The 25,104-nt window shown below is 38.0% G+C and overlaps 1 protein-coding gene across 2 annotated transcripts; it reads right to left on the minus strand.

Moving 5' to 3' along the window:
• Nucleotides 1–360: 360 nt before the first annotated feature.
• On the minus strand, nucleotides 361–18,995 carry LOC113577413 (aryl hydrocarbon receptor-like). 2 transcript variants are annotated; one of them, XM_027010043.2, is made up of 11 exons: nucleotides 18,583–18,995; nucleotides 14,339–14,520; nucleotides 6,470–6,570; nucleotides 5,548–5,637; nucleotides 4,755–4,875; nucleotides 4,256–4,395; nucleotides 3,955–4,157; nucleotides 3,738–3,847; nucleotides 3,435–3,576; nucleotides 1,419–3,300; nucleotides 361–881 (listed from the first exon to the last, which is right to left on the minus strand). In XM_027010043.2, exons 1-11 carry the CDS (start codon nucleotides 18,636–18,638, stop codon nucleotides 780–782), a joined length of 3,129 nt encoding a protein of 1,042 aa, XP_026865844.2. In that variant the 5' UTR covers nucleotides 18,639–18,995; the 3' UTR covers nucleotides 361–779. The 2 variants fall into 2 exon arrangements, with proteins under 2 accessions (XP_026865844.2, XP_026865845.2); XM_027010044.2 differs by lacking the exon at nucleotides 14,339–14,520.
• Between the last annotated feature and the right edge of the window lie 6,109 nt (nucleotides 18,996–25,104).

Genomic DNA, 25,104 nt, shown 5'->3' on the forward strand with positions numbered 1-25,104 from the left:
GCTCATGGCTTTTAATTTATGGAATAATTTATAAGACTTAATGTACATTGGTGGGACTCAGTATATTCAGTTTTTAAACAAACCATCAAACAACTTTATTGTGAGGAGGAAAAAGACAACTGAGGCTTAAACTTTATATATATATATATATATATGAACACTTTTCCAAAATTATACCCAGAGAGGTTATCACAATAAATGAACAATTAAGACTACTACTAATAAAATAGTTGGGTTATAATTTCCAAGGTTAAAGAGTTCTACATTACAGAACAGACATCACAAAGTTTAGGAAACTATATCTCATGAAACAGAATTACATTGGGTAGGATGATTATATCAAAAAATAAACAAACACTCTTGTGACCATAAGTTTATTATTTAACTTATCATTAAAAAAAAAAATCATGAATATCAACCATAGATATTTGTGCGGTACATTATTATAGCATACAATGGTCTTAGTAGAGGCCTATTAAAAGTTTTTAACGTTGTAATCCTCTCTGAAATGACACGATGCAGTTATAAACAATATCATATAGATGCACCATGAAAGGGTCATTACAAACAATAAACTACTCAATGCCCAGTAATGCCCATCTAATGCAATTACTTTAAACACTTAATTAAATGTTATCTCTCTTCTTTTCCTCTATATCTTCAGACACACCACAGACAGAGAACACAAGTACTGTTCAGTGTGGTGTCTTGTTTATTTGTCCAGATACATCCATTCTCTGAGTCCCCACTGACATTAGTTTGATGAATGGGAAGGAATCTCAGAGATTGCAGCAGTTGCCTTTGCTGATCTCAGAAAGGTACACTCCCCTGGCAAGTGTAGAGCAAGAAAAAGAACTGTCTTCAACGGGAACGATTTCGACCTGTGACAGATCAAAATGGTTACATTTACATTATTTGACTGATTCTTTTATACAAAGCAACTTACAACTGAACACAACTTGAGCAATTGAGGGTTAAGGGCCTTGCTCAGGGGCCCAACAGTGGCAACTTGGCAGTGTTGGGGCTTGAATTGGCAACCTTTTGATTACTAGTCGAGGGCTGTGCTCAAAATATACAATTGCCAGCTTTTTAAATTAAATTAAATTATTGATTTTGTGAAATATATTCAAATATTTCTCAGTGGCACATGATATCTGAACATAGTTCAAATTATTAGTTCTGACTGAATTGTAAATGTATTAACCTACACTTTATTGTTGCCATTCTTTTTAAATATAAACTAATATTTTTAATGAAATACTGACTTATAGGAACATGCAATATATAACCATGAGCATATAAGTAAATGTATCCTTTTGATATACTAAATTATCTTGCCTGATAAAATCACATGCAACCATAATTGTGATGTTACTAATGTACAGCATTCAAGAATGACTCTTTGATATTTTGATCACCTGTGTTTGTCCATTACAACCAAGGTATCGCTGGAAGGCCTTCCTCATATCCACAGGAGCAATGCCAGAAGCCATCTGACAGGATAGAGGGCTGATACAGGCGTCCTCTTGGGGAATTGAGCATGTGCCCACCACTGGCTTATTGTGCATCCACTGAAAATAACAAGAGGCCTGTGGGGGGCTGTTTTTGCTGGGCTTTGTCCTGCAGCCTGCAGAGATGGTCACTGCCTGGGCCTGAGGGTGCAGCTGATCTGCATTTGTATCAAGTGGAGAATGGTTGTCAAACATGCAGCTGCTGAGCAGTGAACACGGGCCACCTCTCAGTCTGTCAGGTGGTGAATGGTACATGTCGTTTAATAAGTTGTTGCGTTCCGCACTGCAGCTCTGGGAGCTCTCTGGTAAGACATCCACCAGAGGGAACCCTGGGTTGTCCAAAGCTTGAAAACAACACTCAGACACAAGTCTGCTTTTGAGAGGGCTGGAACCAGGCTGCACTGGTTGTGCCTGCTGCCACTGCTGGAAAGGCTGCATTTTGCTTTGTTGGGGGCATCTGGATGGATTTAGGTAACATGGATTCATGTCAGAGGATACACAGCTGTTGTGTGCAGACAAGGACAGAGTATGAGTCTCTGCGCCCAAAGCCATTTTGTTCCAATTGTTGATGGTTGGATGGCTTGGCTGTTGAAAATTATTTTGTGAATTATTTATTTGCATGTTTTCAGTCTGATTTACAGGGAAAGGCTCAGACTGGTAAGAGGACCCTGTATAACATTGCACCCTGTCTATGCCATTCTGTGTATTTTTTTGCAGTTGCAAGCAGCTGGAAGCATTAATGCTGAATATGCCTGGTGTAGCTTTAGGACCACAGTTCTTTTGAGTGAACAGTGATGGGTCTTTGTTGCCATACAGGATCAGGCCAGACTGCTCTGTGTGTGACAGGTTACTTAAGAGAGTCTGAGGAGATGTGTCTTCCTGGCCAGTGAGCTCTGCCTGTGACAGGTTATTCAAGAGACTCTGGGGAGACATGTCTTCGTGGTGTCCTGGAACATTGATCCCCATGGCAGCATTCGGACTTACAAGTGAAAGTCTCTTTGAATCCTCAGTTGCACTGGCCATTGTGACCACTTCCTGAAACAAACTGTTTGCCATTCCAATAGAATCCTGTTTTGTGTGGGCTCTCAGATCAGGGTTGTTTTCTCTGCTGCTCTCAAAGTTGGGACCTACAATGAAATCACATCCAGAATCTGCTGCAGTTGCTGACAACTGCCCAGAGTGTCCACCCATTAAGTCAGCATTGGTTGCTATTGGACCAACTGGTTGTGTTGGAACAAACCTATTGGTCTCCTTAGACAAGGCATCCTCCACATAGGAGAAAATGTCGTTGGTGAGAATTTCATCAGAACCAAAGGTTCTATCACTGTCTCTGCTGTCTTTGGTCATACTCAGAAGAGCATTCTCCAAATAATTCAGCTCTGTGTTGTCCACCTCTATTTGCTGAAGGGCTGTACAAAGGTCTCCATCTTTAGCCAACTGCTCTAAAACATCCATCATGTCCTCTTCCTTTACAGTTTCATCTCTTAAGGAATGACTGGGCACATTGAAGAGAGCCCAGCTGTCCAAGAAGGCATCATCCGCTGTGAATTGAATCTCACTGGGCTGGTTATAGATGGACTTCTCCTGGCTCTGCATGTAACCGAGAATGGAGGCTGGATCCGAGGCTTTCTGCTCAGTCCCATTCAGAAGGGAAGGTTGTGTGTTGTTAATTTTGGGGTTTGTTATGTTGAGGGTGGGATGGGTGTCATAGAGGACAGCCTCTCCTGTGGTTAAACTGAAGGGAAGCTGCATACTCCTTTGACGTAAATGTTCCTCACCCTCAGCATTCCTGAAGGCAAACATGAAACATTGAAAGTTGCATTTGTTTCTTGGCATGTATACCAATGCTCCTACACAATCTCTTCATTTCAGTTATTAATGCAACTAAAAATACATTAAAAAAAGGACAGATCTCAAACCTACACCAGAGCTCGCTGGCGGGCAATTATGAAGTCAGGGCGCCCTCCTTTGTAGACAAGCCTGGCATTGGCCTGGACCCAAACCCACCCTCCATTCTTCATTAACAGTCGGAAAACTGTCATTCCACTCTCCCCAGTCTTTATCACTGGCATAACGGAACAATGAAAAAGCAAACAAACCACAATAGTTCATTCACACTGCTTAAACAATAATATGGCTGAGGCACTAAGTAGTAAGGTGTGATTGCACAGTTGAACATTCTATTTGATATATGACCTCTACCACTAAACATGATACTGAACATACTTCTAACATGATTGTCTGCGCAGTACATCATATCAGCAGCATGGATGAACTGATAGCCAGATCCTCTCATACACAGCTCCATTTCAGTGTAACCCAACACGACTTTGCCCCTAAAATGACAAGAAATACAGTGTATCACCATCTAAGTTTCAATCTAATATTCTAATATATATATATATATATATATATATATCCCCTGAATAGTCTTAATAGTTACCTGGAGTCGATGCCCATCGGAGTAAAATCCAGCTTATGCTTAGTCTGAAAAATGAGTGTCTTCGTGCGGATCTCCAGAATAGCAGGTGTCTGGACAGGTGTGGCAATGGCAAAAAGGGCCAGTTGAGGCTGGATTAAAGAACCATCCTCCGCCTTCTGTCGCTGCCCGTGGAGGAGCTTCAACCTTCCCTGGAAGTTCAGTTTCTTGTAAGGACAGATATAAAATAGTGATTTAGCAAAGAATTTAACACCAAGTTATTGCAATATTTTATCTGCTCAACTACAGAAAAGTAAAGATCTACCAGAAACCCAGATGAGTTATCCAGGAGGCATCGGAAACGACATGCAAAGTTCCTCTCTAGGAAAGATGAGTTCTCTGGTGGGATGTGCTGAGGGTTGTAGGTCACAACGTTCCTTGTTATGTCACTGCTGTTCTCCACACCTTAAGGTTAAATGAACATGTAAAATATAACCCTCAAAAAAGTGATCACTGTTTAAATACTGAATAATACTCTCAGTGTGTTTAATACTGTGATCACTCTGTAAATACTGGATAATACTCTCACAGTGTTTAATGCTGTGATCACTCTGTAAATACTGGATAATACTCTCACAGTGTTTAATGCTGTGATCACTCTGTAAATACTGAATAATAATCTCAGTGTATTTAATACTGTGATCACTCTGTAAATACTGAATGATACTCTCACAGTGTGGTTATTACTTTTTTGTGTACCTTAAATGCAATCATTTGGGCAAATGGGAATAGTGTGAAAACGGCATTGATGAAGAGTCACTAACCATCCCCCTCCTTGTCAGTGTCTAACAGATTTGGGTTGAGAGCAAAATGAAGGTGTCGGCGGAACATGGCTCTGTCGTCTACATGGATGAACTCAAACACACTCTGATAGACCACATCTGACTACAAAAGAAACAAAAAAGTAATTTTGAGCACAATATCATTCTGTGCATATCCAGTACTTGATAGTACCTGTTATTCCAACAGCTTCTATTTTATTTTCACACATATTTGTACCACTTTGATATGGTTTCAGAGTTGGAGGACAAAGCAGCATGAATGTAACCACAGTATGAATAAATAAAAGGAGCTTGGAAGGTTCTAAAGGCAGTGACAGACAGCCATCCTGTTTTAAAAATCACCATAGTTTTTAAGTTGTATGTTATTGCATGGATAATTTTTGCAGTCAATATTATTGGATGAAATTTTAATTACAAATCCACTGAGCAGAATATTTTTTCTGTCTGTCTGATAAATTCCAAAACATTTCAGATAAGAAAATGGAATTTGAATCACTTGCTATTAATCCTGCCTACTTGAATATATTTAAATGTAATTAGCCAAGTCTCTATGCCTGAAACTACCAAAAAAAGTTGCCCAGAGTAAATCCTAAGCATTAAATATTAAATGGAAATGAGTGGGCTTCATTAGAAACTTGCCCTTCCCAAACATTCTTCCATGTTCTTTACTGCTGAGTCACTATACTGTAACATTTCCGGATGATACTGGTATTGGAAGATCTCTGTTTGAAACTGCAAAAGCAGTCATCTCTACAAAACCTTAAGGGCCACTCACCTGATGGAAGCCAAGGTAGTCCTGAATGGTTGGTGATGCATAGAAGACATAACCCTCTGCCGTAACCACCAGCACAAAGCCATTGAGAGCCTAACAACATAAACAATGCACAAGAAGTCAGTAATTATACTATGTATGGAACTTCAAGGACTCCAGAAGTCTCTGGCTACTACATTATGATCATTTGTAAGGGATTTGTCCTACATATCTGCATTGACAACAGTGACAGGTCTAAACTGCCTCTTGTGATTGTAGATTAATAGTGTAGGCATCCTGTTCAAGGCTCCATACCATATGATAATCCAGCAGCATATTTGATATAGTAATGATAATGTCATAATGTAACGGCAGCACTCACTTGCTTATGGACAGATTTAGCTTTCTAGCAAAACCCTGCCAATTTTCACTGAGAAACATTTGACACACCAGTTTGAAAACAAGTATACAGTTATGTCATGGATCAGGAAACTATACATTCCTTTGTTTATTGTTACAGGGTGTGATGGCACATTTATAACTGTGTTGAGGACATCCTGTCTACACTGGGATAACTTCCTTATTTTTAACTAATAAGATGGATTACATTGATTCACCTACATCAACTATGTCTCATGGGTAAGTTACAAAACAATTGTGGTGAGGGCATCCTGTCTACACTGGGATAACTTCCTTATTTTTAACTAATAAGATGGATTACTTTGATTCATCTAAATCAACTATGTTTCATGGGTAAATTACAAAACAAACTAATTTCTGTCTGAGACTGAGTCATACATAAACTCATTATTAATCACTATCAGCTAGTCCATCTTGTGTTCAACTGGCACTTAACATGAATGCATCAAATTTTGAAAACATTTTACCCTTTAAATATATTCCTAAAATTCTGGTCTTATTACTAGCACCAAATCTGCCCTTTTACCTGAAGCAGCAGGTCCCCCTCTGAGAAGCTCATAGCACCTATTTTGTTGATGTCTCCTCCATTCTTTGTGGGAAACGTGACACCATTATTCTCAGTGGTAGCTATAGGTGGGGGAGAGAGACAAGAAACAACCACCCCATCAGCATGCTAACATGAAAGTAATATACACAGTACTGCTTCTTTAACCTACATTCACAGACATCTGGAATGCAGATTATTTTGATACAAGATGGGATCTCTAGCAATACAGTGAGGGGTCTGTTCACCGCAAATGTACAATTAAAAGAGATCTCTCCGGGGGGGGGGGAGAACAAAACTCATTATTTGGAGTCATCATTATTTTACTGTGGAGAATAAAGGAGGGGTCTGTGACACACCGGGACACACAAGCGATACGTGAGTGGTGGCAAACGAGAAGCCACTTTAAAAGCAGAATAAAGAGAAGGCAAAGCAAAGGCACTTAGAGAAGCGCAAACAGGATGCTTGGCTGATCCGAGCAGGTTATTGAGAAGCACATGCTAGGCATGGGGCTGTAGCAGCTCAGTACCTGCAGGATATAAATAGGGTGAGAGCAAATGAGTTTCAGGTGAAGGTGAAAATTAGTACATTTGTGTTTGGGTCCAGGGAAGTGGTACTGACATGCGATTGGTGGAATGCTGGCTGAGAGCTGACTAGGGTGGGACAAAATCAAGTACTAATATTTTTATATAGTTTCTAAAAGCTTTATTTTTATGCTGATTACTCATTTAAGTAATTGTTTATAATAACTGAACAGTAGTTCCAAAATATTCTTGTTTATGTATTTAAATACATATATGTGTGAATGTCAACATAAAGATGTCATTGTGCCAAAGTGACTGTTTGCATGCATAGAAGATTCAGTAATGTATGTTTATGTAACTGCAAATTCTGCTGTGTAGTGTGAGCTACTGTATAAACAAAGACAAATTCCTTGTATGTGTGAATGGCCAATAAAGTCTGATGTTACTTCTGATTCTGATTATTCATACTCTACAACATAGCCCTTATACAAATGAGAGAATATTAGTGTAAATTAATTAACTCCCACCATAGAAACTATTGCATATTGGTACACTTACCACCAACTTTATTAGAAAACCTTTTTGTTAGGAACACTGCATAATTGTGCTGGTGCCATGTGTAATTTGTGTTGGCCATCCTTAAGGATCATTATCACTGGTGCATGGATATGTTAGAGGCCTGTGATGGTGTGATACACTGTAATTTATCCATCAACAATTGTTTTGCTTGCATGTCTGCAAGACTGAAGCCATCATTCTGTAGGCTGCACTCTAGCAAGAGACGAGAAAATCCAATTTTGTGGTAAACTAAGCTTTTGTTCAATGTTAAAAGAACCTTGCAGACAGAAAGGCAGGTTCAAACTTGCATAAATGTCGTTCTCACAAGGAAAATGTTTTCTTTTTTCCCATAAAAGCACCTACAGGATGCCATTAAATTCAGTAGCTAAGAAAGAATGAAGAAAAGCAACATGTAAATAACCACAGAAACAAAAGCAAGAGGCAAGTATAATAAATTAAAAATACAGCACAAAAAAAGTAAAAAATGAAAACAAACAAAGCAACCAGGGAGTAAAATGAAAACAATATATTTCAGAAAACAGTTATACTCTGTGTGTGTGTGTGTGTGTGTGTGTGTGTGTGTGTGTGTGTGTGTGTGTGTGTGTGTGTGTGTGTGTGTGTGTGTGTGTTTGGAGAGAACATGAGACAATGGAGCCCTAATTGGGCAGAAGCCAAAGAATTGCGTGACTAGAGTAATAGACCGGACCAGGGAGAGGCCACATCCTTCAGTTTTCCTGCAGCAGCTGCTCAGATAAGGGTGTTGTTGTTAGCGCTGCTTACAGAGGCCCCAGAGACCCTCACAGGAGATGCTTGTGTTTTTATGGTGGAGAGGGAGGGGCGGGTGAACAGCAGCAGGAGACCACTGTTCAATACAAAGCTCATCACTGCAGCCCAATGCACATTTTCTCCGAATATACCAAGCAGTATACAAGGAAAAGCGCTAAAGCTCTTCCACAGAGCAAGTGGAGGCAGAGCTGTAGCTCAGCTGGTTGAGCATGTAGCAGGTCTGAGGAAGTAATATCAGCTGTGTGTGAATCAGCATCCAATGACCACGCAATGTGAGGCTGTATTATTGCCTGGTAATTAACTTCAAAGCATAAAAAGGCAAAACAAAGATGGAATGATGATAAGGGTTTAGAACTCAGTGGTCAGAAAGATGCCTTTGAATTCTTTATCTTGCTCATTGCAATTAAGGTCATTCGATTTAGCAAATCAGACATTATCAGCTTCAGACACAGTAAAAAATAAAAGTTGAAAATGGTAGGTCTATGTTTTTTGGGTTTTTTTTTGCAGTTTAATTTCCAAAATGAAAACGATGTTATGAATTCAGTCACAATACGGCTGTTTGGAAAACACTGCCTCATATGCCACCGGCTCTTCCTTTGCCCAACAGCTGTGCTCACAGTACACATGAAAGTAATGAATAGATAAACCTGTGAAATACACACAGTATAACACTGAGTCACCATGTTTGCAGTACATGAATGTCACATGACTTGTGGAAAAGTCTGTGGAAAAAAAAAGGCTAACTATGTAAATTTATCTTTTTTGTTGTGCATTAGCAGGCTTGTGGCTATAGTACTACACTTGTAAGAAGGTGCGTTAAAAAAGAGCTGCAAACCTCCATGCCTGCCGATGTTGGACAGAAAACATCCATCGCTGTGTGTCTGGCAAGGTTGGTGGGTCAAACTGATATAACTGAAGTTTTAGAAGCCCTATATCTTTCCCTTCTGAATGTGACATTTCAGTTCTTTCCTGTGCCTCCTACCTACATACTGCTATTATGCTTGCATTCTGGGTACTCTGTGTATTTTTACTTTCTACTGGTGTATTGTAGCTCCTGTTAAAACATACACATTTTTTCACATACACATCGCTTCGTTTTTGTGTCTCTTACTTTAGTGTTAAATGCATTGCTGCTAATAGTTACAGAAATATCAAAAGCATAGTATGCCGACATCAGTACAGCACAAGAATGCTCACTCTGAGAGAACATGCAGTTCATTGTGGGGATTAAAATCAATAGGCGCCATCACGACTGTTTGCAGATAAATCCACTAACCAAATACTAGAATTCTTCTTGAGTGATAGGACACTAATTTATTAGGTTCCACTAATACTATTTAAACACAAATCCTCCCCTCAGCACCTTTAAAGGGAATCCAGAACTCCTCTCCTATCCTACCGATGCATATGAATTTACATCCCATGAAGCAGCCAGACATTTGTCCTCAGGCCATGAGAGTGGAAGTCTATTCAACCTACACCTCCATGAGAGTAGAAGTCTATTCAAGTTCCATCTTCTTGTATGAGCTCACCAGTCCTCATCTTACCAAAAGAGGGGGGGGGGGGGGGGGGCTTTTGATGGAGTCCAAAAGCAAATGTCATTCAAAAACATATTTTGATTGGGGATAAGGTCAATTTTATTTAATTATTTTCTTCCGGGGTCAAATTCCCAGGAAGCATACATAATGTCAGAATGACAGATACACAAGTTGCTCCACAATCCTCTGTTAGTGTTAATCATACAAACATTTTTCTTTGTGTGCCTAGTGTGTGTGTGTGTGTGTGTGTGTGTGTGTGTGTGTCTGTGTGTGTGTGTGTGTGTGTGTGTGTGTCTGTGTGTGTGTGCATGTTATGTGGTTCCTGATGACAAGTGACATTTGCAAACAACTGTTTAGATATTGTTCAACATTCTGGGGAAGGTGTGGTCGGTTGGGCAGTAATAGCAGGGGGTATTATAAGACTACATCTACACTGGTGTGGTAGTCCATGAGACCAGTCCTGAGAGCATAAATTCATGGTCTCGGTCTTGCCTCAGTCCCAACATAATTTGAAATCCCCACCTCAAGCTTGACTCAGACTCGGCTCTAATGTTTTGGCTATAACACTAATCTAAGTTTTTAAAGAGCATTAATTCACTTCTTCAACTCAAGGCTTGCACTTAGTGATGTTTGACCCAACTTTACTGTACATGTAATCCCTGTGAATCACTACAAACAAAACAGGAGAATTGCAATGCTGTATCTACATCATTCATTAAGTATGAAAACTTTGTAATTGAGCCCATGATTTAGAAGCTTGTGTGGAGGACAGCTGACATTCCTTTGTGTGTTTCTGTGAATCCAAAATCATTTATCTGCCTGAAGAGATAAACCTCACAATCTTTTCTGTCAGCAATATAAAGCATTATCAAACCTTTTAACTTCTCATCTAGTCCTCACCCACAGACCTATTTTTATACAGAGAGAAACAACCAGACAACATTCCACCGCTCCATTTCTTTCGGTAGATTAGACATGTTTTGGTTCATATAATGTCAACTAATGTCCACTGGCAAATCTCTGCCTTCACTTCACTTCATAATCTTTTCCATAAAACTTTCTCTCCTCTATTCTTAGTGACTTGCACTGGTTACCACGTGCATGATGTATCCAGTATAAAATACACCTCACTACCTATTTAATACCCCTCCATCCCTCCCACGCCTCTCTCTCCCTCTCAGATCCTCCAACATCTGTACTTACATTCCCTTACACTGAACTCTCATACAGGAGGCTGATCTTTCATTGTTGTAGCACCTAAACTCTGGAATTCTCTAACCCTCTTTCTACGAAACTCTCCTTTCCTCATTTAGGCCTCTAGTGAAGACCTTCCTATTTCAACACTATTTTTGTCTTTGAATGTTGTTGCATGATAAAGTGATCTTGGGTTTGTGAAAGGCACTATATAAATAAAACTTATTATTATTACTATTACTATTATCATTCCCTGTGGCCATTTGAGATAATTACCTGGAAAAACATCATTTGCCTGCACCCATCTTACAACCAAACGTCCTGATTTTACCACCTATCTGAGTCTCTCCACTGAAGATTATGTCAGTCTGATCCTTATCGTTTTCCAAGTTGCTAATCAAAGGCTTGAGAGGGCAGTGAGCATGCTGGCACGGGAATGTTTGCAAACAAAGATGAGATAGCCCAGTATCCGTCAAACATTAGGCGCCATCTGATAATTCAGTAGTTTGAATGGGAGGTGGAAGCTTGCTGTGATTGATGCACATTTGCTATAAATGAAAGGACCTGGTCAAAAAAACTCAGAATGCCATGTCAGGCTTAGAAAAGGAACCAGTGTAGCTCTGACAGAAGCATCGATATACCTCATGTTATGAACTGGATGATAAAAAGGTACCCTATAAAAAAAAAAAAAGTAAACCCTATAATCAAAGAAGCAAAACTACATTTTTAAAATTATTTGCTTCTAGGTGCTTATTTTTGTTGGATCAGTTGTTGTCTCCTGTTTCTAAAACAAAGGCCTCTGATATTTAAGATTTAGGTCAGAAAAGATTCAAAATTCACATATCTGTCTTATTTGTCTCTTAGACATAACAACAGAACAAACTTGCTTGTTATAACATCCATTCCCCACCCCCAACCACACTCCGAGAAATCCAAGGGTGCATTTTTTTCCCACTTTGCCCTTGATTTTTCAAGGATGGAAAGGTGGTAAAGTGAAAGTTAGTGCGACAACGACATGCAGGTGTAGAGCCCTGGCATGTATGGGCAGGAAACGCTGTCATCTTGGGTAGACTCCTCATTCAGACTCTATGTGTTGGTATGACTGGTAGTGGGCAGCCTGTGTATGCGATGCCAGAGCAAATCCTGGAAGAATAGCTGAGCCACAACTGGTAAGACATTCTGGGGTTTTATTTTGTCGTTTATTAATTTGATTGGCCTTTACACTGATTAAAGTATTTTATGAAATTATGATGTAATTTAGAAGTATTAGGTGATGGGTACTGTGCAGCTGTGGGAATATAGGTCTCTGTGGTATGTTTTATAAATATATTAAGATTTACAACAACAAAAAATTACTTTAGCATATTAAGTCAAAAAAATTATGATATTACTTTGATTTATTTTATTAATTATGCTTTGTATTGTTTAGTTTTATTCATTTATTGTGTACTACTAATTATTATAATTATTATGTATCTACTAATTTCCTGTAATGCTTTGCTTTGCATACTTTACTGGGGGTTATCAACAGGGGTAACCTCATATCTCGCTCAATAACGAGAATGTTATGTGAGAAATTCTCAGACCTACCTGTGTTCCAACACAGGAGGGAGCTGATTACTACGTGCAAGCATTTGTATCCAAGGGGACTTAGTGGGCTTCTCTATGATTACCCATATACAACACACAGGAAGCCAACAATGACCACTGAGGGATGTTTTCCTCAAAATTCTCTAGCTTTTTCTCTGACGCTTTTGCTTTCACCTACGCCTGCACCATGTCTGCAGGTGTCAAGCTGTTGTTTCAAATGCTACACAAGGTTCACTGTAGGTTAGCCTGCTGAATGCAGGAAGCCATGCATGTTGCACTGACACATGGTTTGGTGAGTGAGGACAGGAATTGGGTGAGAGGGCACTATGGGTGTCGAGAACAAAGGGAGATGCACACAACTGAGGAATGTCACCATCTCAGGTGCAGTCACCCAGACACAAGAAAAAAAAAACCTGTCTATCTCTTATATAAATCATTTGTGTTATATAAATCATGCATTTTGTAAGGGGAAACAGCCAGCTGAATTTCATTAAGATCTGCGAGTAGTTAATGGGTCAGTTTCTCAGTGTAAATACCACATTATACACACAGTATCTACACTGGAGAATGTTAATGTTTGCCTTGAGATGAGGCATTGCTGCTGTTGTTAAGGCTGCAATGTCTTAATGCTGCTTTTCTTAAGAAATCATATTATTTCCTTTCGTAGAGGAGGCCCACATGTGTGCAGTTAAAACTTGCATTTGCTGAAGGGCAATGAGATAAGCCAGGCATTTATAAGCATGCTGTAAGTGAAGCAAACGTGCTGACTCGCAGGTAACTGGTACTATGACTAATCAATCTGAATCATGATAAACGGCAGTGTGATTAGTCACGTATTTGCATTAGTCACCACAGGCATATTTATAGCCACATGCTACTCCTTTGTGCAGTGTATTTTTTCTCTAATCTTGCCCAAAGTTATTCTATTATATTCAAATAATAATGAGTACCTGTCTTGTATTTAGGAATGCATTCTGGTTCATAAGCCCAAAACTGCAATGAAGAAAAGATCAAAACTGCAGCTCTCAGGATTTTTTCCTGTTTGTCTTTAGTCCATAGGTTGGGCCTGGGATGCATGGTGTTGATTACAAAGTACATATTAAATTTGGTTGTTATTAGTTTAGTCTTGCTTGGGCAAAACCACTACTATGATTTTTTGGGATTATCTCAGATAGTCACCTTTATATATGTTTTATTTATTTGATCATTAATCTTAGGAGTCATCAGTACACCTCTTGAAGTTCAGCTCCCCTTTTTTATGGTGAATCAGATTCTCCACATGCCAGTCATTCCTGAGTACAGGCTCTTTGTGAAGGTGTTTCCAGTATCTACCTGTTCCAGGGTTCTCTCATATCAACAATCTTGTGACACAGCGACAACATCTACAGATTCCCATCCAGACAGCCAATGTTGGACCGAAGCATTTACTAAGATAATTGAAAAAACAACTGAGGAGAGAATGAACTATTACGAGCTGCTCATAGAGTTCAGTCAATGGGATTACATTTAGACCTAAATGCTCAGTGTACTAGCATGTGTCTTAAATACTGCATGTTTAGTAATTTGAAACCCAACCTGCACTTCATTAAAGCCTGTCCAGACAAACTGGAGTCCAATTGCTTCATGATCAGGCACATTTAACAAAACCAGTTCTGACTAACCATTGAAGAAGCTTTTCACTTTCAGGTAGCCCACACTCAAACGTAAGACTGAGAGTTTGTCCAGGCGAGAGCATACATTCTCCGGGAAGGGAAGCACATTGGTCAGCCTTTCCAGTTCACAGTTCAGCCGATCCCGATGCCTCTTTGATGGGTTTGACTTGATGGCATCTGTAGCAGGTTTTCTGATGAAAGACAATGTTAAGTTTAGTAAAAACTGATATTAACCAGGGAAATTGTATATTTAGGAACATTTAGTACCCACAGAGAGATACATTATGATTCAGTCATCAGCAACACTGACAACTTTTCTTCCCTTCTAGATTATTTTGAAGATTGTTCTGTATAAATCTTAAGAACCTTCCAGCTTCCCAAAAAAATGATTCACAAACATACCATTTCTGAATTTGCAATGGGTATCTTCTTAAGATACTAACAGAGAAACTGTAATTATCTTTCTTGGAAATATGATGGCATTTTTTTATTCAGATTAAGGAACTTAGAAAAAAAAATTCTAAATGTATTCAAGGACCGGAGAAACAAAGTAATTTAAAAAAGCCTACACCATCTGTAACTATAGTAGATAGATAGAGTAATGGTATCCTTAATCAGAAGTTGGCCAAAGTTAAAAAGTGTTACAATAATACTCCACTGGATGTACGTAATGTTGGAAAGGTGTTAAAAAGCCATATTGCAGATTCATCTTACCCAGATTTATACACACACACACACACACACACACACACACACACACACACACACACACACACACACACACACACACAGTTATTTTAGTCATTTTATATTAAAAACTCATGCCCATGATTTAGAAGCTTGTGTGAAAGACAGATGACATTCCTTTGTGTGTTTCTGTGAATCCAACATCATTTATCTGCCTGAAGAGATAAACCACACAATCTTTGCTGTCAGCAATATAAAGCATGATCAAACCTATTAACTTCTCATCTAGTCCTCACCCACAGACCTATTTTTATACAGAGAGAAACAACCAGACAACATTCCACCGCTCCATTTCTTTCGGTAGATTAGACATGTTTTGGTTCACATAATGTCAACTAATGTCCACTGGCAAATCTCTGCCTTCACTTCTCTTCATAATCCTTTCCATAAAACTTCATAATCCATAAAACTTTCTCTCCTCTATTCTTAGTGACTTGCACTGGTTACCACGTGCATGATGTATCCAGTATAAAATACACCTCACTACCTATTTAATACCCCTCCATCCCTCCCACGCCTCTCTCTCCCTCTCAGATCCTCCAACATCTGTACTTACATTCCCTTACACTGAACTCTCTTATACAGGAGGCTGATCTTTCATTGTTGTAGCACCTAAACTGTGGAATTCTCTACACCTCTTTCTACGAAACTCTCCTTTCCTCATTTAGGCCTTTTCTGAGGATCTTCCTATTTCAACACTATTACACACATGTACACACAGTAATTTTATATTAAAAAACTCATTTGCTTCTGTAAACACTCCAGCTGTAATAGGCACAGAGGATAGATTTTTAAACCTACAGCAGTATGCAGACTGAGCTTTTGCTATAACACTGTTAGAGCCTTTTCTTGGCTAATGATAAGGGTGATTTTTTAAGAAGAAAAGGGAAAAGAGGAAATTAATGAAAGGGACACTAATGTGTTAGTCAGTGGAAGTGCTATTCACAAAGAAAGACAAGAATAAGCATTCTTGGAAGTTGGTCCGATCCCCTTTTAGCTGTCAGAGGGCAGCCAACATCAGACCCCCTACATGTATCCCACATCCCAGTAAATGAGCTGGAGCAGATCTACACTCTTGGACTTCCCTCATCATTGATTTGGAACATGGTTTGGTACAGTGGTGTTTGTGATGAAGCACGTGAAGCCTTCTAATCAACTGTTAATAATAAGAAAACAAGATTAACAGGCATTCAATGGGTAGGGGATTAGGAACAGGAATGAGGGTAATTAAAAAAAAAAAAAGTTAATTTTTATAAAATACCATCATAGAAGATGCCCTTTGTGTCAAATGAAGATGTTTATGGTTGCAAGCTATTGGACAGGCATACAAATGTGGTTCGCCATCAATGTATCTGTTTATAACAGCCCTTGTATAGCTGTGTTTTATGTCCTTGTCAGTAGCTAGGCAGTATGTCTGTCATTAATACACACAAAAAAAATATATATGACAAATATAGTGACAGACTATAGTAACAAAGAATATAAGATCATCAAATCAAAAACAAAATGCAATGTTCGCTTGTAGAGGCAACACCGACGATTCACCGACGGTTACTAGGTAAAGAAACAAGCCTACAGCCTACAAATGCAATGTCTGCCAAGTGTTCTACCTTATAGATAACACAATGTCATTGTAAGAAATCACACAAACAAGTCTATATGAGATTACTCTATCAACTAAAAGTAGTTTGAGGAACGTGACTTCTGTAAGTAGCTTATAAGATGCTAATTAGCGGGCAGAAGCTTCCTTTGCTTGTTAGCTATGTTAGCAACAGCTCCAGTGCAAAATTAAAGACATTAAAATTAAAATTAAAGATTATAAGGATATCCCAGCAAATATGCAGATCAACACTGGAAAACTCACTAAGGTCCACAAGTGGCTCTTGATCCCCCCCCCCCCCCCCCCCCCCCCAACCTCAACTCATCACACCATTCATGTGCGCACAATATTTTCATTACTTCATTGCTTCTGTGCACTTTAAGCCTTAAGAGATTCTTCCTTTGTTGGTATAGAAGAAAAACAGTTTAATGTTAGGAAGATAATATTTCAATTGTTTTACCTTGTATGCAAACATGAAGCATGTATGCCAACATGTATGCAACACTCTTATTTCATTGTCTTAAGAGGCTGAATTCTGTGCAAGTGCTTTCAAATAACTGAAAATTAATATACACTGCGTTTGGTTGCTTATTTTTGGTGCTTAGATGGAGCACTCTGCATGTATTTATTTTACTTTTACAATGTTTATAATGAAAAATCATGATATTGTATACGAACCCAATCCATGTAGTATGCTTAATAATTGGGGGTTAAGGTGAATGGGTGGCGAGGGGTGACCAGCCAGCATAAACGGCCTTCCGTAGTTAGACCATCCTGGACCAATTATTAAACAGGTCGGCAAACAGTGGGTCGCTGTAATGCCAATGAGCAAAAACGATAAGAGGACGGGCGCAGGCAGCCACAAGTGGGTCATTTTCCTCTGGTGGACCGACAGCAGGCCGGTAACATTTTGTCGAGGATCCAATAATAATGTGTTCACTGATCAAGTACATATCAGATTAGAGTTGACGTTGCGGATTGTACTATGTTTAGTCAAGCTATCCTTTTTAAATAAGTACTTTTAAAAAGTACACAACTATATTAGATTTTATGAAAGTGGAACTTTAACCTATGCCATATACTAATATTGTCATCTGATGAAAGTAATAGGCTATTACATAATAGGATTTTGCTGTAAACACTGTTATAAAATATCATAATTATTATCAAATGAGCATTATTTTTTTATTGACAGAATTCCATCTTGAAATCATTTACTAGTAGTTTAGAATGGTAATAAGTTATCCTCTGGGCTTCTTTTGATGAACTTGGGAGTCGCCTACATTATGATTTAATCACTAAGAAATGGCTCCTCGACACAGGGGAGTAGGCCTAATAACAGTGTAAACTAATCCAACATAACGCATCCTAAACTATCACCTGTGGACTAGGCTACTGCAGAGGACACTGCGGAGTTACAGGGGTGTTCGTGGAGTCGCAGGGTGTTCGTGGAGTTAAAGGGGTGTTCGTGGAGTTACAGGGGTGTTCGTGGTCCATATCAGATTACAAACACACTTCAGTCCTGCAGAGTCCGACTTCCCCTCCCTCGGGAAGCATTGCGTGCGAGCGAAGAGCGCTGCTCAGACTTGATCGTGATATGTGCAGGAGTGTTTAAAAACCAGACCAAAACTCCACTGACTATTAAACTACGAAGCCCAACGTAATCGACAGTACAGGTCACATATATACCACAAGAAACAAAATTATTAGTCTGTTTAAAAGAGGGGAAAAAACTTTAGAAAATTGCTCACTACAAGCACATGAACAATTATGCCCAGTCAAACTGCTAACAACGAAACAGCATAACTAGGCAATTAAACTTGTAGACTATAAACCATAACCCAGGCATTTTAAATGCCACCTTGAACTGAACAAAATTAGAATTTAGTCATAAATTTAAACTTACTGCTTTTGGACAGGTTTCTTTCGTTTCTTGCCAGCATATCTATCGTTATCCAACATATTCACGTCTTGTGATGGGCTCGCTACTGAGGTCTGCGAGTAAGACAGTTAAGTAAGACAATAAGACAGTTAAGGTAGAGTCTGTATCCAGATGGGGATAAATCTCTAGAAGACTAAAAAGTCTGCAGTCATTAGTCTCCTTTTAACTCTATAACAGCGCAGTCAAGGTGAGTTCATTACTGATACATCTACACCAAAATAAAAGTCAGGAGAGCTGGAAAGTAGTTTTCCTCAGACAGACTCCCGTGGTGTCAGCAATAATATATATTCCACTGAAAACATCCACAAAGACCTTCTTGTAGACTACAAAGAACTTTTCAATAAAAGCAAACCACCAAATTCTGTCGTGTGTCTTGACTTCATTTCGATTGCACTGGCAGGTAAAACTGTCGCTCTAGGCACTGGGCGTTTCAGGAAATTCTGTTTTTAAGGTGGACCGTAAAATCAGCGTTGTGCTCAAGGAAAAAACATGCACCTTCAACTTTCAGCCTTTTAATTGAATCTTGCACCGGACTGTAGCCTATTATAAAAATATATATAATGATAATAAATGACGGTAAATGTTTGAATTATGTGACCTAATGTTTTACTTCTACAGATTTCGAAAACCTGTCCCCAAACCAAAGATGAATCTGGGTTGTGATCCATATTAGCATACCCATGATCATACTGTTAATGAATTCGTATGTGCGATCAAAAATAAAATAGGAATTGTCATCTGCAGAAAAAAACTTTACTGTGCATAACAGAAAGCAGACGTAGCTGCGCGGAGCACCCTGTAACGTGGATTTGCAGGCTAATGCCTATGGAGTCATCCTTCCTCGGAAGGCAGTCATATTCGCTCTAACCCATCAAACTCGCAGAAGGGAAGGACTGTTGAGACCTAAGAAAAATACATAAAACCACATTGTTTAATGATTATGGCACAGTGAGAATAGCCTTCTATAACTGATAAATAAATTAAATTATTGTCTTATTATAATGTAAAAACATATGAAGACATCTGGACAAGCAGAATTCCAGAGTGTCTGCACTTGAATTGATTACATAGACAAACATCTAAACTTTTAAAACGTTTACCTTCGAGATTTTATTCTGTTTTCCGCAAGACGGGGGCTGAAGACGGGCTTGGGCGTGCTAAGCCCGCCTTGACATGACCCCAAGCGCACCAAGACATCTTGGAAGGGGACAACAATACATTTAGTTGTCTAAAATACACACCACATTTATTCGGGTTTAAATTATTTCATTCGCAGAATTCTATTTTGAGTTTAGATTTATGATTTAATCTAAATCGTTACTGTTACCCAGTAACGTCACAAAATGTATATTTATTTAGTATCCCATGAGCTATAACACACGGGAATGGTTGGAATATTCAGTGGAAATAAATACGGATTTTTTTTTTCCATGACTAAAATAATTTGGCTGTTAAACATTCACAGTCGCCGAACGATGTTTACAGTCGCAGGTCTGAGCGTGGTGTTTCCTGTCTGTGATTTATGTCTGTGATTTTTATTTTAGAAGGGTATGTGCATCTTAATTCGGTGCTATAGTAGCCTACTGAATTATGTCATTTAAAAAGCGTGATCGCTATTAAGTGGCAGGCAGCATATCCGCCCCCAGACAGTGCGGAAAACCCGTCTAACAATGTATCTCTGGCGCCGGGACTTTCCGGGGAATTGTTCCATCAATAACATCAGGTCCTATCGGTGAATGAAACAGAAAACTTGCCAGGAGGTGTAGGCCTACAGATTTTGAAATTGTTACAGTCCTATGTGTCTTATGCCAGTGAAATTTTAATTTGGTGGGTTATTTTTTATTAGACAGCCGTATAAACATGGACAAAAGATTTCTGTTAGATATTGGACTAACTAGTATCGAGGTATAAAGTCGCAGCGTCAGACTTTCAGACCTGAAGTGTCAGCTCCCTTTCAAGTACCCTCTAGTGGTACATTTCGAAATTGCAGTCACATTTAAAAAAATTGACTATAGATTGACTATATACTATATTATTATTATTATACTTATTAGGCGAGGGTAAGTTATACATCATTCCTATTGGACGAGAACCATTTTTAACGGAGAAACCATTTTTAACAGGTTATAGCACCGTACAAGTGGACGACAAATAATTAATTAATTAAAGCCACATTCATGCCAACCATTATTCCTTTATTTATATTTTGTTTACATGGAAAACATGTATTTTATGTTTAACAAAACATTTTTTAAATATTAAAAAAAAAGAATATTATGCAAAATGTCCTGGAGTGTGATTATCCTTGGCTAGATGCAGGAATTTCAAACATGAGTAAAGTTAACAGTTATTCCTGAAAATGCTTTGAGGTTTTTTCCATGTTCATTACAATTTTAAAGAATAAATTCTCTTAACTGAACTATAATGAAAGTGTCAAAATGGACACATTTCTGATCAATCAAAAAAGTTTGACACATTTCTGATCAATCAAAATAAACTATATTTATGAGTCCAAAGCATAAATATAACAGATCATAGAAATAACATTTGATTTCCAGTCTCTAAACTGACTAACTCCATCCCTTGCTGGCAATAATAATTTTGTGACACAAGATTTCCATCATAATAAAGTTAAATCTAATGAGCTGAAACTGGTAAGCAAAAATATGTTTTTCATTCTTATATGAGACAAGAAACTGTTGAATGTTACCTTGGATCATGTACTTAATTTTATCCCTCATAAAAATAATAAGTTAAAAGTTTGGCTCACAATGTTCACATGCAAAATAAAAATGTGAAAAATCTATAAAAATATACTATATACAGTACTGAAAAATACAAGTGTTATAGAACCAGCATAATCATTTCAAACTCAATTTATGATAATTTATAGACATACATACATACTTTATTTACATATGAGGCATACATACACACACATACACACATACATACTTTATTTACATATATCGTCTATGTTAAAGATACATGCCTCATATATAAATAAAAATGTATGTGTGGCATTAAACCTTCTCAATATGAAATGCACAGTATAAGAAAACACTGTGCTACTGTGTTACTGTATGTGCACCATAATCATGATAAAACATTACATGTTTTAAAATAATCAATATAAACCTGATTATATATTTGCTTTTTAGTATGGAGGACCAAAGTCATCAAGACAAAAATGTAATTAATAAGTAATTACATTGAAAAAATAATTACTTTTACCATTCTCTTTTGAAATATAGCACTGTGTTTATTTCCTTTTACATTTATAAACAATGCTTCTTGTGGCTTTGTTTCAGTATTTTTGGCCTGTCGATGCAGGCACCACCTGGAGTTGACAAGTACAACCTCCTTGCCCGCATTATAATGATTAGCATTCAGCGGTGAAGCATGCTGGTCTGCTGCTCTTACCTGGAGGCATTGCATCTAGTCTAGACAAGCTGTCTGTGCACCATCTCGCTATCTGAGTACCAAGAGATTCTCCTCTGACAAGGCCTTCCCTTGGCATCCGGCGACATGTGTTTGAAGAGCTATTATCAGAAAGCCACTGCACTGCTCTTGAAATGGGGAGGGGGCGGGGATGTGGACTGCTTCAGAATGACAGTGAGGTTTTCTTTAAAAAGCTGTTTGATTCTGGGGGAGTTAATATTACAAAAATGTGCTGTAAAAGTTTGTGCTAGCTGTATGTCCAGAAAATTTTAATCTGACATATTCCATAAAGATATCAGTAACAGAAGAGCAAGTTATCAGAGAAGTGTAGTATTGTTTCAACAGTCATAATGAGGACATTTCTCCACAGATCCTCTCTGAAGATTCTTCCTCTCAAGTGCTAATGGATTTTTCTCCAGGACACAGTCGACATGGAGCCCTATACTTCCCCCCACACCGTCTCCAAATGCTTGCGACCTGTCAGTCCATTGTTCTTGTCAACATCAAGTTAACCCAAAATCTTTAAAAAAAATTAACAAAAAAAACCAAAAAAAACCACCACCTTTTAAAATGTTAAAGCCATGTGCAAGGGGTGGGGGTGTTGTACAATTTTTGTGAGTAAGCCATTAAAAGAGAAATAGAGTACAGCTTCAGAGCAAAAATTGATCTTTATAGGACAGGAATAGACAACAATTAAAACTGAAGAAGCACCACAGGCCCCTATCAAGCCTTTGGCTATAGTAAAGAAAATAGCAGTCTTTGATCTTTGCATAACCAGCATAGCTAGGCCTATTAGCCTAGCCTTGCAAAGTCTATTAGCTCACGTCTGAGATTGTTATAAATGCAGTACATGCCTGGAATCATATCAATCCTCGTGCTCCTTATTCACCTGTCTTATTCTCCAGCCAACACTTCTTTAGCTTTATGCTGAGTCAGTGTGATTTATTTATTTTTTTTAATGTATCAACACAGATGTATGGAAACATATTTTAAAAGGTCTTTTAAGTAGAAAATCTGTTAATTGTATGTATATAGTCATTTACATAGAGATATTTTGATTGTTCATGTGAGATGTTGCCCTAGAATGTCAATCTAAGATAAAGATTTCTGCACTGGGTATTGTTCTACATATCTGAGTGTTTTTTTTGTTTGTTTGTTTTTGTTTTTTTTTCCCCCCATGGTAAAGAATAGCATAATGTGGAAAGAATTAGAATAATAATATTCAATGTTTAAGTTAAACATACTTTACATTTTAAACAGATTTTAGGCATTCAACAATTTAAATAGTCAACAACATCCTTTGATAATTTTAAAGTTCCTGTCTCTGGCTATTTTGTGGATCAAATTTTATTAACCTTACAACTATTTTGAGGCTACTTCAAGCTTTGTTTACACAACTCTACTTGTGGATATTAGTCATAAACATTTCCCATGAAATATTGTGCCAAGTAATAAACCTCCATGACATGGCATTTATGGTGTTCCATTTCATATATACAGCCCTCAGATACCTGATGATCATTTTCAGTCACAGTAACACAATACTGATACCTCTTTAGAATGTTCACACTGTGTTTTGCTTTGTATCTGAATTACACCTTCAGCTTGTTTGTTCATGGTGTGTTATTGTGGATGTGCACTAATAATAGGGAGATGCTCCCATTTTTTGGGACTGTGGTGTTTATGGCAGGGAGTTTTGTCTTTTGTTTAAGATAATCTAGTTAGTGTGTTTTTGGTTCTTAAGTGTGGGATTTGTTTATTATTTTTGCCTTTGTCATTCCTGAAGGTAACACCAGTCTTATCAATATTACTTGTATATAATACATTGGTACTGCCTGAATTCAATTGAGGTGAGAAGAAAGATGTGAATTCTTTCATACACACTGTTGTTGGTCTTTGCATTCAGCTCTCATATCCCAAGATAATGCAGGTATGCATGCCTTACTATCAACACTTTAGACAATAATAGGACTAAAGAAATGCCCATACCAATGTAGCAGGCCATTGTGAAACTGAAACATTAGAGCCTACAGTGTGGTCCACTTTTAGCATAAGAATAAACAGATGAAAAAATATAAGAACTAGGCAGAGATGTGACAATGACAACTGCAAAGAATGCACAACCAAGAAATGCAGACCTCTGATAAGCTTCAGATAAAGAAAGTCCAGATTAATGAAATGCATAACAAGGCTGCAGACTTCTGGAATCAAACGTCTGTTTAGTATACAGGCAAATTGAAGATTAACCTGTGTTTTTCTGCAATACATCAGTTGTCTTGTCAGGAAGTTTGTCACTTGCCTGCAAAGTGCCAGGGCTGGGAAATGCTACTCTAGGTATATGGTTTTAAGATATATTTAAGAAACTTTAAATATTTATATTGTATCTAGATATTTTTAAGATACTTAAAATATTTTTATTTGACTAATTTACATATATTTATAACCAGACCTTTTTTTTCCCTCATACAATCATTGAGTACATGTTAATCTTGTAATCAGGTTGACCTAATCTTTGTACAAAACAGATGTTTGGTTCCACTGTGTTCTGTCACTTGTTTTGTTTTTTTTAATTAAAGGATGATGCATCAAGCTTAACTGTACTTAAAACTCGAAGCACTGGAGGCACAGATCAGGCTGGCTCATTTCTGGCTTTGTCTGGGTTTTCAATCTGATTGTGATCAGCTACTGGAAGCCAGTGAAGGGAAAGCAGTAGTGTTCACTAACATCCGTGACATTTTTTAATATGTTGCATTATCCCCATGTCAGCATAAAGCCTTACTGCCTTTTTCAGAGTTTTCACTGATTTGCTCATGATCTACAAAGCATGTTTTCATTTGTTCATCTTCTAAACTGCTTATTTCAATTCAGCTGGGCAGAATTTATCCTGGCAACACAGGGCATGAGCTGGCAACCAACTAATTTGTTTGGAATAATAGGCACAATCTCTATAAAAATCTACAAACAGTTTTATTAAGCCATTCATTTTGTCTTAATAAATACATTGCCAGGAAACATTTGGATATATTTCCTTTTATTCTAGGAATG

This window comes from Electrophorus electricus, chromosome 25 (assembly GCF_013358815.1).
Source record: "Electrophorus electricus isolate fEleEle1 chromosome 25, fEleEle1.pri, whole genome shotgun sequence".
NCBI lineage: Eukaryota > Metazoa > Chordata > Actinopteri > Gymnotiformes > Gymnotidae > Electrophorus > Electrophorus electricus.

What these genes read in the sequence shown, in the direction of transcription:
- LOC113577413 (XM_027010043.2), bottom strand. Translation starts at nt 18,638, where the DNA reads ATGTTGGATAACGATAGATATGCTGGCAAGAAACGAAAGAAACCTGTC. An exon ending in AGGGGGACCTGCTGCTTCAG is followed by an intron (nt 5,638 to 6,469) that starts GTAAAAGGGCAG and finishes TTATGTTGTTAG; the next exon opens with GCTCTCAATGGCTTTGTGCT. An exon ending in CACTGACAAGGAGGGGGATG is followed by an intron (nt 4,396 to 4,754) that starts GTTAGTGACTCT and finishes TTTAACCTTAAG; the next exon opens with GTGTGGAGAACAGCAGTGAC.